This window comes from Acinonyx jubatus, chromosome F2 (genome assembly GCF_027475565.1).
Source record: "Acinonyx jubatus isolate Ajub_Pintada_27869175 chromosome F2, VMU_Ajub_asm_v1.0, whole genome shotgun sequence".
NCBI classification, from domain to species: Eukaryota; Metazoa; Chordata; class Mammalia; order Carnivora; family Felidae; genus Acinonyx; species Acinonyx jubatus.
The window spans coordinates 78,164,682-78,180,158 of NC_069394.1; the positions used below are offsets into that span (position 1 = coordinate 78,164,682).

At 38.6% G+C, this 15,477-nt stretch overlaps 1 protein-coding gene across 11 annotated transcripts in view; it reads left to right on the forward strand.

The window, feature by feature from the left end:
* Positions 1–15,477, forward strand: part of PXDNL (peroxidasin like) — a 446,099-nt gene that overhangs the window by 409,979 nt on the left and 20,643 nt on the right. For 9 of the 11 annotated variants that reach the window (XM_027042824.2, XM_027042825.2, XM_053208346.1 and 6 more), the window contains 2 exons: positions 6,610–6,723; positions 7,494–9,589. In XM_027042824.2, coding sequence (XP_026898625.2) covers positions 6,610–6,723; positions 7,494–7,616 — 237 coding nt within the window. In that variant the 3' untranslated portion in view covers positions 7,617–9,589. Of the gene's footprint in view, positions 1–6,609; positions 6,724–7,493; positions 9,590–15,477 lie in introns of those variants that run through there. The other 2 variants (XM_053208345.1, XM_053208348.1) reach the window with 1 other exon arrangement.

The window sequence follows — 15,477 nt, forward strand, 5'->3', positions numbered from 1 at the left end:
CCCCAAGGAACAACGTAATGTTTCCCGGGTTTCAGTGTTTTTGTTTTTTCCTCACGTAACCCAGTTTGGAGTTGAATAGTCTGGCAACTTCGAAACGAGAATAGGTAGAAGGAAAGAAAGGCCCAACGAAACCTCACTCTCTCTAGGCAAAAGACCAGGAAATGGGCGGCCTAGTGTTAGAGAAAACTCGCAGGCTATAACCACCCTACCCCAGCTAAACAAAACAGACAGAACTGTGAGTCCACCCACCGTCAGCAGTACTCCTCGGTGAGGAGCCCAGACTCCCACCCACTCCAGCTGTATTGAGGCATCCTGACATCCCCAATGAGGCTACTGTCCTAAGGAGGCCAAGCAGAAAACAGGGACTTGCATCCCTTGTAGGTGGCTACCATCAAAAGCAGTGGAGACTGTGGGCACTTCCGCTCTTACCCAGTAGCGGTGAGGCACCCCTTTCCTTCCCCACTGGGATGGTGTCAGAGGAGGCCTCTTGGACAGTTAGGACCTTCCACTGCTTCCCACTGGTAATGAGATCACTGTTTCCTTTCCCCACCCGGTGGTGTTCGTGGAGGCTGGGTGAGGAACAGTCAAAAAACGTACCTACCTTTCCCAGCTAGTGAGGTATAAGTGGAGGCCCAACGGAGAGCCAAGACTCTCAACTCCATATAGTATTAACGAAGAGTACTCCCTTGAGCATCAGCAGAAACCAAGTGGGGAACGTAGACTTCTACTCGCACACGGCAGCAACGGTGTGGTGCCCTCCTTCTCCTGCTAGAGCAGTTTCAGAGGAAAACACCTGCAGCAGAAGGTTAAATAACAGCCAGAGTTCTCATACCATAACACTCAAGATGTCCGTATTCAATAGAAAGTTATTCATCGTGCCAAGAACCAGGAAGATCTCAAATGGAATGAGAAAAAAAAAAAAGACAGTGGAATCCAACGCTCAAGTGACAGAGATACTACAATGATATGAGAGGGATTTTAAAGCAGCCACCAGGAATTCAAGGAAAAGAACACAGGGAAGTGAAAAACAGAAACCACAAGTAGAAAACAAAACAAATACTTAAATTGGTATATTTAAGCCCTAACAGAGCAATACTTTTATTAGATGTAAATATTCTAAATATCCCGATTGAAAGACAGATATTAACAAACTATTTAAAAAGCATAAAGTGGGGCGCCTGGGTGGCTCAGTCGGTTAAGTGGCCGACTTTGGCTCAGGTCATGATCTCGCGGTCTGTGAGTTCGAGCCCCACGTCAGGCTCTGCGCTGACAGCTCAGAGCCTGGAGCCTGCTTCAGATTCTGTGTCTCCCTCTCTCTCTGACCCTCCCCCACTCATGCTCTGTCTCTCTCTGTCTCAAAGATAAATAAACGTTAAAAAAAATTAAAAATAAATAAAAATAAATAAAAAGCATAACCTAACTCTAAGCTGTCTACAAGAAACTAACTTCCAAGGTAACAATATAGGAAGATTGAATGTAAAATGGTGGAAAATATATATTATGCAAACATGAATCAAAATAAAGCAGGAGTAGCTAAGTTAATTTTGGAGAAAACAGATCTCAGAGGAAAGATTACCAAGGACAGAAAGGGATATTCTATAATGATAAAAGAACCAACCGCAAAGAAGACAAGTCTTAAGCATACATGCACTAGTTAAGAGAACTGGAAAATATTTGAAATATATGGAGCAAAAACTAATAAAACTGAAAAGAGAAATAGACAAATCTGCTTAGTTCAAAACTTTAACACTCCTTTCTCAATGATACAGAGAACATCTAAAAGGAAAAGTCAGTAAGTTTCAGAAGAATGCAAAAATGTCTTCAAACAGTAGGATCATTTGTATAGCATACTCGCTCTAACATAACAGAACACTCCCTCTTTTCAAGTGCCCATCTCCAGGACCAAAACAGACTTTATTCTGGATTATAATAGAAACATTAATACATTTTAAAGAATTCAGGTCATAGAGAGCTTGCCTTCTGAACACAGCACAGTAAAACTAGAAATAAGAGAAAAGCAACAGGACAGTGACCAAATATTTGGAAAGGAAGCAACACACTTTTGAAGAGTCCATGAATCAAAGAGGAAGTGTCAAGGGGAAATAAAAAAATACAACGAACTGAATGAGAATGGAGCATAAATTAACATAAAGTAGCACAGAGAAGGAAATTTGTAGCCCCAAATACAGACAATAAAAAAGAGGAAGTGTCTCTCAAATCAATGTAAATTTTTATCTCAAGAACCTAGAAAAGTAACAACTAAATAAATTCAGTGCAAAAAGAAGGAAAAATCTTCACACCTAAATTTGAAAACTTAGATCAAGTGCACTAATTCCTTGAAAAACACAAACTACCAAAATTCACCCAATATGAAATAGAGTATTTGAGTAGCTTTATAGCTGCCAAAGAAATTGAATTGTTAATTTAAAAAAATCTCTTCCCCAAATTCTTATGTGCAGATGGCTTCCCTGGAGAAGTCTACCAATTTTTAAAGAAAAATTAACAGTAATTTTCCAGTAATAGCAGAGGAAGGAATACTTTTCATTTTTTGAAAATAGTATTAATCTGATACCAAAAACTAGACAAAAGCAATATAAAGACAGAAACCACAGACCAATATCCCTCAGGAATATGGATGCAACAACTTTTAATGAAATATTGGCAAATAAAATATAGCAATACATGAAAAGAATTATACAACATAATTAAGTGGAGTTTATTTGAGGAATACAAGACTGGCTTAATGCTCAAAATCAATCAGTGTAACCCACTGTAATGTAGTAGGCTAAATGGTGAATGATTGAATTCTTTCCTTCTAGAATTGCCAATACATAAGGATGCCCGTTGTCACCATTCTTATTAATCACAGTGATGGGAGTCCTTGCCAGTGTAATAAGGCAAGAAAAGGAAAAGGTCTACCGATTGGAAAGAAAGAAAGAAAACTATTTTAAGATGATTTTCTAAGAGGTCTTAGAAAATTTCAAGAAATCTACCAAACTATTCCAAGAATTAATAAGTAAGTCCACCAATGTCGCAGGATAGAACATACGCAAGATAAACATACAAAAATAAATTGTATTTTGGTACACTAGCAATAAGCACATGGGAAAATAGGTAAAAGAAAGTTATGGTCCAGCATGTTTTTTGACTTCCCACCAAACAGCCTCTTATTCTCAAGACTTTATAATTAAGTCCAGAACAAAATTTCATCGTGCATTATATCTCTTATATTTATGGTACATAGTTCTCAGACTATTTCCCTTAAATAGTTTCTTTGTCATTTGAAAATACTTTATTCCCCTGAGCTCCAGGAATTTACAATGGATGTGTTGCTGTCATTTGTCTATTTTGCTTTTCTATACTTTTCTCCTTGAGGATAGAAATTGTCACCTAAATATCTTTTTCATACCTTAGAATTGCCTCTCCTTTTTTTTTTTTTTTGTTTTGTTTTGTTTTGGACTTACTCAACATTACTAATGTTTTCATGTTCTCAGTATTTTTAGAAATAAAAGTATTGTTGTTTTTGTTTTTTGTCTTAGTCTTCTAGACCATAATCACTAACATCTCTAGAGATTTTTATGATTTTCGTTCACCCATGATCCTGCTCAGGCAAAGACTAATTCAGTCCACATCTGGTCATTGTAAAACCCTATCATTCCTGCCTCCATCATAATTTTTAATTTATCCTACAATCGTCTCCATTCTCACTGCTTACATGAAGCCACAGATTTAGCCTTTTAGTTCATCAGTGTTTAGCTGGCATATACTGAATACTTAATAATCCTATTGGGTAATGAATAAATTAATGAACAATGGATGTCACTTCCCAAGTGTAGCCACTATAATAATAAATTACCCCCAAAGGCCCATCCTGCTGTCCTACTTCAACCCAAATGTGGTCAAATATCTTACATGATCAATTTTATTTATTTATTATTGATTTATTGATTTATTCATTTATTTATTTATTATTTTTACATCAAGACTTTTTGTTTCCTTCATGAATGCCAAGTTCATGAGTATTCTTGGCTCTTTAAAATGTAGTCCTAACCCATTTTTTAAATCTAATTTCCAAATAACTTTTTTCACGTTTTATGTTTTTCTTTCCCCCAAGGTTAAAATCTCACTGTTCACCCTCCCCTCTTATTAACTTCATTCACATATTTTCCCTCTAGCTGAAATGTACTGTCCCCTTGCCCACATGCTCATGTACATAAATACTCCCATAGCCAAATGCCATCTTTATTCAAGGCCTAGCACAAGTACCATTTAAATTGTAAGTTCTTCCCTGATTACTCCCTTTTCTACTCCATTTCCCTAGGAATAATTGTTTTTCCTTGAAATCCCATGCCATTGTGTGTATGCTTTTATGACACACAACATATGGGCTTGCAGCATACTTATTTTGGCACAAATCCTCTCTCCCTTACTATACTGCAGACTCCTTAAGAAGAGAAACCCAGGAATATTTATCATTGTAGTCTTCCCTAGGACTAGCTGACATATAGCAGGCGCTCAATAACCATTTAAAAATAAATCATTGCTTTTACGTCTTCAGGACATCTAATTTGGTCTCTTGTTTGTATCCAAATTTTTCTTGGGCACAGCAGTTTCTGTCACATATAAAGAACAATGGTCAAGTCTTTGAAATTGTTTTATAATTTCCCACCAAATAACAGAGTTCAGAGAATCTGAAAGGAACGTTCACTAGAGGAGAAAAACATAATGATTCTTAGACACACACTAGAAAGGTCTTTTGAGAATATAGGATCTAGTGCTAATGATGCTCATATGAGTTTGCTAGCACAGAAGTCACAAACACCACAGGCTAGGTGGCTTTACGACAGAAATTTATTTCTCAGAGTTCTGGAGGCTGGAAGTCCCGGATTAAGGTGCTGACAGAACTGGTTTCTCTTGAGGTCTCTCTCCTTGGTTTTCCTCTTCACACTAACTTGTCACTGGGTGTCTGGACCCTAATCTACCCTTCTCAGAAGGACACCAGTCACTGGGTGAGGCCCCATCTCCATGACCACATTTTAAGTTAATTACTTAAAATTTTTTTTTAAGTTTATTTATTTATTTTTAGAGAGAGAGAGAGAGAGAGAGAGCGCGTGAGCGAGCCATGAGCTGGGGAGGGGCTGAGAGAGAAGGAGAGTGAGTCCCAAGCAGGTTCCACACCATCAGCACGGAGCCCGACGTGGGGCTCAAACCTACAAACCGTGAGATCATCACCTGAGTCAAAACCAAGAGGCGGGTGCTTAACCAACTGAGCCACCCAGGTGCCCCATTAAGTTAATTACTTCCTTAAGGATTTTGTCTCCAAATACAGTCACATTCTGAGGTATTGGGGGTTAGAGCTCCAACATACGACTTTTGGGGGACACTGTTCAGCCCATAGCAGTGCAGCTGCAACTTTCCTAAGTCATTCAGTGCTCTTGGACTTAGCCTCTTCTTTTGGAAAACTATATTATTTTCATCCTTTCTAAAATTCCTCTTAATTAAGCGTCTTTAATTTCTCTGTGGACCATTACTCTTTCGTAATGCGTTCTCTAGAACGCATCGTGGCGAACGGCACCATCATTTAGGGGCCTTGTGAAACCTGGCACTTCGCGGTCTTGCATTTTTCTCTCTTCCCTCCCCCCAGGCCCACCAGCGAGCTCCACCTGCCCGGTGGCGTTTCCCATCCCACTTCTCCCTTTCCCAGCTGAGCCCATGTGGATCTCCTCTGCCCTCACTGGTCTGCCTTCATAACGTCCTTACAGTGATCACTGTGATTCTTCCCCCATTGTCTAGAGACTGTAGTATCTAAATTAATTCATCAGACTCTTAAGGTCCTGATTTTTTTGGCTGCCTTGACTCCCTCAACACTCCCCCTGTGCCTTTTACCCTTCCACAGCAATTTATATTCCCGAGATACTGACCTGTTTGTGGTCCCCATGCTTTGGTCAGACGTTTTCCCTTTTGTCTGAAACGCCTTTTCCCTGCTCGTTCTGAATGATTTTGTCATATGTCCGCTTACAGCTCAAATGCTTTTCCCCACGTGAGGCCTCCCTTGTTCCCTGAGGGAGAACCAAGAGAGGGTTGCCATCTGCTTTCCCTCTGATGTACGTACCCTCATTATCTAACTGTGACTTATTGACCCGCCGTTCTACCAAATCTGAAGCTCCTGGACACCCTGGATTGTTTTGTCTTTGAAATCTAATAAACATTTGTTCAAGGAATGCTGTTTGTGATCACCTGAGTACAAGAAAATAAGCTCTTGACTTGTTGAATTAAGATGAATGACTACCGAGAAGATTTCTCTCAAATATCTAATTTCACTCATTTGATTCAAATCCTATTCTTTTGTAACTTACCCGTGTCAGATATCAGATCCGTCTTCAATATTTTGCCACATCTAGGGAATCATTAGCTTCGACCCTGGATGACTGAGATTCAGTAAGTTTGGGGTAAAAAAAAAAAGTTAAGAAAAATTATGTTGGCTTTGAAGTTTCTTTCGCCCTCTAGGTGTGTGCTCACACGATGGAGCATTTCATCACACCGTGTTAGTTATCTGCTTTGTTGCCACTGTTTCAATTCCCACTTCCTTTCCTTCGCCTCCTCTGTCAGATAAACAAGCTGGAGGCACGCCTCAGGCAGGCGGGATGCACGGATGATGAAGGGATTCAGAGGAGAGACCAGGAACATTGGATGAAAGACGCCTGCATTCGCTGTACGTGTAAGGTACGCGTTGCCAGAAGTTTCTCCATCTTCCTCCTCCTGTTTTACTCCTGCTAGCCTGCCACTTGAGACGTAGCTGAAGAATTCAAGAGAGGGACTACGGTCTCTCTCGTGAGTAGATTTGAGGCCTATTTTCAAGGTCAAGCTACTGATGTGAGTTCTTGAGGTTTCTGGTTATCGATGTAAATACGGCCGCTCCGTAAGGAGCACTTGTTGGACACCATGTGGGCTTTTCACATTTTCACTGATGATTGAGGGAGCTGATGCTCCGGGTGTTTAGTGGGCTTTTCCCAAGGTCACACGAGTAGACAGAGGCAGAAATGGGGCTTGAGTTCATCTCCTTGTTCTCCAGTCAGGCTCGCGATGGTGGTGTTGCCTGAAAGCACTTGGTTAAGTGTTAAAACATGTCTCCTGGGATCCACCAGAAGGGAGCAGCTCAGTGTTTCTCGAGTTGAGTTTTTGAACAGAGCTGATGCCGATCGCGGCGGCCTCTCCCCACAATGAAAACCCACGAGCTTCCTCGTGTACGTCACACCCCACGCCCTACGGTTTGGGAGGTAGCATTTTATAAGCCAGAACTTCCAGCCTCGCCTTTCATGCTGCACGTTTAGAAATAAGGCATCAGGCAGGGTTACATGTAAAAATGAGCTCATACCGTGGGTAAGTTTTTGTGACATTGAGAGAGCCAATCAGAGTGCGTGTCAGCAGAAACTTTTAAAAAGGTCACGCCACGGTCAGAAACATGGACATAAGCTTTGAATGTTGCCTTTCAGAGTGGCCAGGTCACCTGCGTGGTGGAGACTTGTCCCCTGGCTGCGTGCCCCCGTCTGGAGTCGGTGAAAGGAACCTGCTGTCCGGTTTGCGGAGACCCGGCCGATTCCCCGGAGAAACGCTAACCAGTGTCATCGCTCTTGAGCCCCGAGTGGGGGAATTTCTCAGGAAAAGACAGGCACGTCGGACTTCAGTACTTTTCACCCGGAGTCACACTCCAGGCGCAGAAGTCACTGACCAAGTAGTTCATTTAACTCTCCGACACACGGGAGATCTTTTGTCTTTCCATCTTCTAATGTACCGTAAAGTAATGCAAAAATTCAAGTCTATAAAGTACATAGGAATTATTTTATTGTAAGAAGGATTTCGTATTGAAAGCTACCAGTTTTATTTGCCGTACATGGAAATGAAAAGAATATCATGCGGCATTGTTTTGTCTTTTGTTTTTTGTTTTTTTTTTTTTTAGACCTGAGGATTGTGAAAAAGCTCGCATGTCAAAATTCAGAGAGATTTTATGATCTCCAGGAATTTTGAGAGAATGCGTTTTGCACTCAGAGAAATCATCTGGAAAGATTTTTGCGATAGCTTCGGCACAACGCAGGATGCTGCTTTCCTCATTGTGCTCTTTTGCGTCTAGAACCTAGATAATGGCCAGATTTTGCTGGAAACGCACTTCCCTTAACCGTCACTAGGCTCTAACTTGTAGAACATTAGGGGGAAGTCAGGGAAAGTATAATTTGGGGGAGCTTGCTATGTTGTACATTTGGCTGGGAAATACAAACACTGTGAAGGGAAGGAGCCTTCAAAGGAGCATGGCACAATACCTGCCTTTCCCTTGTGCCATTCATGTCACGTGTGAGGTGTCGAAATTGAAATTCTCCAAGTGTGAGCAACTTGGGAACAACTCAAACCTGAATTTACTGTCAGAAAAATGGGAAATGCCTGCAGCTTAAACGAAAGTTCGTGCTATGAGGTTTCTTCTAATTTTGGCACTCTGTATAGCATCTCAAATACAACCCAATATAAAAAATAAAAATTAAAAAATACAGCCCAATAGAGAACAGGTTTAGCTATACTCAGAATTGGATGTTTAGTAAGTTAGGTGAGTTTCTTATAATCAATGCTTTTAAAATATTGTGCACCCACATGTAGGGGTTGGTTACAGTTGTTGGTAGATTTCTTTACGAAATTCTTTGTTCTAGAACCTTCGAGGAGAGACTTCATGTAGTGTCCTGCTCAGCAAGGCTCTTAGGGTGATAACTCTACTGATACCCAGTTGCAAAATAGACATTTAACAACAGGCATCATCTCCCAGTATTCAGAAGCATTGCGTAAAGTGCAGGACACATTTTAGTCAAAATATCCTCATGGTTTTAGTATTATGAGTGAAGAAAGATGTTTTTGGAGTTTGATGATGCACATCCTTATTTTAAAAATGTGCTGGTGATCCCCTCCCAAGATCCCAAATAACTTTTACGAAAAGGTTTACGGGCAAAACGTAGTATGTCCTAAAGGTTTGACATTTGATGCCTTTTGAAATCCAAAATAATTTCTACTTAACGTTTCGAAAGGCAAAACGTAGCAGGTCCCAAAAGCTTGACATTTGGTGGCCTTTCAAAACCCAACAAAATGAAATGAAGCCAAACCTCATGGAAGTGTAATTTGTTCCTCTGAAACAACCACAGCAAGCGTATTGCAAATGACAGTAACACAGCCAAGAGTTGAGTCATGTTCATTTGTCATTGTATCCTTTTCTTCAAGTTGAAGCAAAACCTGCATGGTATCTCGTGTTATTTTTTATACCTTGGCCACATGTTAACATGGATGCCACCTGGTCAATGTTTGGTACATTAACCATAAGCAAATATCAAAATAACAGCATCAAATTATCATTTAAAATGGAACACGGGAATTTTAAAGCTCGTCCGTCAGTCGACAATTGGAAAATATTCGGTCCCCCTTACAGATATGGTTATAATGCAGATTACCTTTCTTCTTTCTTCATTTTACTGCATTTCATTTATTTCACTATGTTTTTTAAATGTTTCATTTTTAAAAGTTCATATTGCACACAATAAAAATTTCAAATATTTCCCAAGGATATATAAACCTTTGTATTCCATTCCTGCGGTCCAAATGCGAATGCTGTTTTCAGTTTTGTATGTGTGTGTGCGTGTGTCTTTGTGTGTGTGTATTCTTCTGTATGTTTTCTAGGCCACACAAGTGTGATGACACAAGTGTTTCTTCCTTAGTGATTTTGTTTATTCCAGGGAACCATAAAACACTGAGAATCCAAGCGTATTCGTTAACAGTATTTGACATGTTATATTCTGCCATGAAATCTGCTGGAGGTAAAATTTAATGTTTCTTACGTGCGACGCCTCTCTCATCTGGGAGAAAGGAGGGATCCACAGGAGGGGTTTGCAAAGAAGATGAAAGCATTCTTGGGCTTCGTCTTTTCCTGATGTCCTCTGCTAAAGAAAAGCAGTTTTTTAGCCACGTTGTACGATTGCTTGAAAAGGTAGGAAAATTTCTCCTCTCTTTCAGGGGCTCTTTAATGTCTACTCTTTCTCTCTTCTGTGTATAAGTGGTCCCCCTGCACATGGAGCTACACACCATGTAGTTGAAGGGGTGTAGACCGTTTTTATTTGAGATTGGCATTTAAAAATAGAGCATTTACCTGACAAACAGTCTTTAACACTCACACACGGCAAATAACAATGTTTAAGAATGAGTCCTTATATTGACCTATTACGATCGTGTGGTCAGATCATGTGGTCAGTATGTTAGGGAGGCAGAGTTAGGAAAATTTGTTGGGGATTTGGGTAAGCAGTTTTGCATTTTTTAGCTTAATTGTGAACTGATGTTAATATAGACTTAACTGTAATTGAACTGCAGTTCCTTCAGACATGCCTTGCCCAATGTCATGTGTAATGCATTTTTATTTGAAAATAAAATATGGCTTATTAGTAAATTAAATCAAGTTCATGGATAGCTCACACAGAAATCTTATCTTCCATTTTAGGAAAGAGGCACTTTATTAAGAGCTGTATTTGGTTGAGCGTCTTCAACATTTATTGGCATGATAGAGTTTGTAAAAAGCAATGTAAAACCGATTTGTTCCTCGTGGGTATACAAAACGAGGGATGGTGTACTAAATAAACATATGTAGTGCTAACATTTCTATCGTAAATATAACTCTGTATGCTATGTTTTTAGCCCTTGCATTAGATAATTTGCAGACTTTTGTTTCAAGCATCAGAAATGAATCTGTTTAAATTTGCATCTCGAACATAAACTAGAGGTATAGAATATAGTATATTTCTCCAAATGATGAAACTCATTTTGTGTTCTAAATATACTTTGTAAAACAAGTGAGGAGAATTTCTTTAAGCTTAATTATTAACAGAAATATGTTATATATATATATATATATATATATAAAACATCTATCTGGCATATATATATATATGGTACTATTATATACATAACAATATTATGACATATATATAATATAGATTATATGTAAATAAACGTTAAAATAGTATTCTCTTCTCTTATATCTTGCTACCAAATATTGGTGTACGTTTGGAATCTGTGTGTGTGACAATAATCTAATGTGAAAAATTTTTACTTGTTTTTTATCTTTGGAAGGGGTATATACTATCTAATTATTTATTCATTATTTATTTAGCTATCCATCATCCATAATTTGGTCAATGGACTCGAGAATACTCTTAATTTCATGTGTGTGAATATATCTTCAAATAGTAGGAATAAAGGAAGATCATTTAAGGAAGGATCTCTGACTCAAAATTTAAAATACATTGTATGTTTCTATTTCTATGTATCACATTATTGAATAAAAATCAGTTGTTTACTTAAAATACATAAAATGTACACTAGTATAATGTATGAATATTATAAACACAAATTCATAGTGTCATTTTTTTTAAGAACAAAACTGTCTTCTCTAAAAGGTGAAGAGATTCATTTAAATCATTCCAATTTTTTCCTCCTGTAGAATAATTACTTAAGAACCTTTTTTTAAAAAAATTAAATTGAATTGAAAATTTAAAAATGTATTTATTTAAATTTAAGTCAGTTCACATGCAGTGTAGTATTGGCTTCAGGAGCAAAACCCATTGATTCATCACTTACCTACAGCACCCAGTGTCCATCCCAACAAATACCTTCCCCGATGCCCATCACCCACCCACCTAGCCCATCTCCCCACCAGCAGTCCCCAGTCTGCTCTCTGTTTTCAAGAGGCTTTTATGGTTTGCCTTCCTCTCTGATTTTATCTTATTTTTCCTTCCCTTCCCCTATGTTCATCTGTTTTCTTGCTTAAATTCCACATATGAGTGAAATCATATATTTGTCTTTCTCTGAGTGACTTATTTCATTTAGCATAATACACTCTAGTTCCAGCTACATTGTTACAAATGGCAAAATTTCATTCTTTTTGATCATCCAGTAGTATTCTAGTGTGTGTGTGTGTGTGTGTGTGTGAGTGTGTGTGTGTGTGTGTATATATATATATGTCATGTGTATATATATGTATATATATGTCATATGTGTATATATATATATATATGTATACACCATGTATATACCATATCTTCTTTATCCATTCATTGGTTGATGGACATTTGGGCTCTTTCCATCGTTTGGCTGTTGTCGATGGCGCTGCTATAAACATTGGGGTGCATGTGCCCCTTCACCTTTGTATCCTTCAGATAAAAACCTAGTAGTGCAGTTGCTGGATTGTAGGGTAGCTCTATTTTTAACTTTTTGAGGAGCCTCCACACTGTTCTCCAGAGTGGCTGCACCAGTTTGCACTCCCACCAGCAGTGTAGAAGTGTTACCCTTTCTCCGCATCCTCGCCCACATCTGTTGTTGCCTGAGTTGTTCATTTTAGCCATTCGGACAGACATGAGGAGGTACCTGACTGTGGTTTTGATTTGTGTTTCTCTGATGAGTGATGTGGAGCATCTTTTCATGTGTCTTTTAGTCATCTGGAGGTCTTCTTTGGAAAAGTGTCTATTCATGTCTTTTGCCCATTTCTTCACTGTATTATTTGTTTTGGGGGGTTGAGTTTGAGAAGTTCTTTATAAATTTTGGATACTAACCTCTTATATGATATGTTATTGGCAAATATCTTCTTCTGTTCTGTTGGTTGCCTTTTAGTTTTGTGATTTAAGAATACTTTCAATGGGTCATTCACCAAGAGTACATCTACTTGAGCAACACAGGAGAAAGCATCTGGCATTGTCCAAAGAATGTAGACCTTGCTCTCATGTCCTCCAGGACCAGGAGGAGTTAGAATGAGAATTATAGTGAATTTTGAATTGGTATAGATTCCAATTATTCAACTTTTAAAATAAAATACCATGTCAAACTAAACAAGTTGAATAAAGGCTAAATAAACTGATATAAATTACCTATCCGAAGTGGTAACAATGTTTTGGGAGCATCAGGACTAAGTCTAGTTAGAAGAAAACTTGGTTTCTTGGAGCCTTAGAATCCTTTAAACAATTGAAAATATCAATCTGTTTTCTGGGAAAGCATGTGGAAGAAAGAACATAATTTGCTGGCAGGGCATGGAACAATGTGATTGGTGTGGGAAATTCAGCCAAGAGTCAGTGAATAGGATGATGTTTGTCCACAAACAAACAAAAAACCCAAATCAAAACAAAAAAAAAGAAAAACAATTTATAAAGGAAAAGTATCCAACTGGATGTAACTATGAGAAGAAGTGTTCAGAGTCAGGCCTGGAATGCACACAGAGGTATGCGGATGATTCTGGAGAACATTCCAGTTTGGTTGTGGTTAAAGACCATGTGAAGATGTGAAGTTTAAATTTACATAATCGTTGAGGTGTAGAAATCCCAAGCCACCAAATTAATGACCTGTGCCAATAAAGACTACAAACTCAAAAATTTAAGTGTAGTAATTGAAATAATAGAAACATATGCTTTTCATTTAGGAAAACATGATCAATTCAAAATAAGGTAAGAAAAGTAAAGATATCAAAACTTTGGTTACTGGAAAAAATTAATGTAATGGTAATACATTTAAATATATTTGAAATCATATTAAATAAAAACATTTGCTCATCAGACAAAATCCAGAGTCTCAGATCGATTAAAAAAAATCTACACAAACATATATACAAATACACAAATGCACACACACACAAACACGTACACAACAAAACTAAGACCTAATGTCACAAAAATGTTGAGCAAAAGGGATAAAGGGAGTTATCCCATATTTTAATGAGTTTTGAAAGAAGTGTGTTACAGGTTGGATTGTGTTTCCCCCAAACTTACATGTTAAGTACCTTATATTATAAGTACCTTAAAATGTGATCTTATTCAGAGAGAAATCCTGTAGAGACAACTGAGTTAAAATGAGGTCATTAGGGTGGGTCCTAATCCAGTATGACTGGTTTCCTTATGAAGAGGGCAAATTTGGAGACAGATACACAGATGCACACAGGGAGTGCACTTTGGGAACATGAAAACAGCCATCGATAAGCCGAGGAGAGAAGCCTGGAGCACCTTCTGCCCCTTAGCCTCAGAAGCAACTAACTGCCATACCTGATCTGTGAGCCCATGCGTTTCTGTTAAGCTATCTGGACTGTGGTACTTAGTTACAACAGCCCTTGAAAACTAATACAGGATGATTCTGGACATTCGGTAGTACAAATCAGATAAGTACAGCAATCCTTACCTATGTACACATAAGACATCATCACGTTCACATTAAAAACTGCCAATTTATGACCTAAAATTTGTAAATCTATAATTACACCTCTTTCAGATTTTCATATACTTTCAGAAACTGACCTATCAATCAGACAAAAGCTAGTTAATACTTGCACAGTATAGCTAACAAACTTGAGCTGTGCTCATATATGCAATCTTGCCCCTAACAGCAAGAGAATATATACTCTAAGTTCTGTGTGAAACATTTTCAAAAATTGACTCCTGGTTGCACAGCACAGTTTAACAAATTTCAGTAATTTTGTGGTGTTTTACAGACCATTCTATCCATTGATGTGGAATCAAAACTAAGGAAAAAATAAGAAAATAAGGAAAATAAAAGAATTGATAGCATATACATACATTTCCACCCACAAAGAAATTAGAATGGATATTATGAAATATTTAGACTAGACCCAAAACTGAAAAGAAAAAAAAATGCTACATATTAAAACTTGTGGAAAGCAGCTAAAATTGTGAAAGATGATTGAGCAGTGAGCCATGGTTTACTTTGATCTCATGTAAATGGTTTCGATTTTTGAGACCTTGAGATTTCCTCTGACCGGAAGGAGCCACAGAACCCCTGATATGTACGACTCTTACTTGTAGGGCAAAGCTGACAATGGAAAGTACGAGGAAAAGGTGTCAACCTTGGGATTTTTGTAAAGAAAATATCCTTTTTTTTTTTTAATTTTTTTAACGTTTATTTATTTTTGAGACAGAGAGAGACAAAGCATGAACGGGGGAGGGTCAGAGAGAGGGAGACACAGAATCTGAAACAGGCTCCAGGCTCTGAGCCGTCATCACAGAGCCTGACGCGGGGCTCGAACTCACGGACCGCGAGATCATGACCTAAGCCAAAGTCGGCCGCCCAACCGACTGAGCCACCCAGGCGCCCCAGAAAATATCCTTTTGTCTGCTACTCCCGTGCCAATGCAGTAGCAGGGGGTTCTAGAAACACATGACGGAGGCGGGGGGCAGTTGAGGAGAGCCTGCTGATTCTTCATTGCCTGGAAACCCTTATCTGTGGAGTATCACTGCTGTTGTGATGGACAAGGGACTTGAAATGATATTTTTTAAAGGGAGAGGAGGTGATAATGGCCAAACTGTGTGGCGCCTGCTTTATGACCTATTAGCTTTATGACCTATTATCTTTATGACCTAAAGAACCGGTGGCGTGACGTCAGCATCTTAAAAATCTTAGAAAGCAACCCAG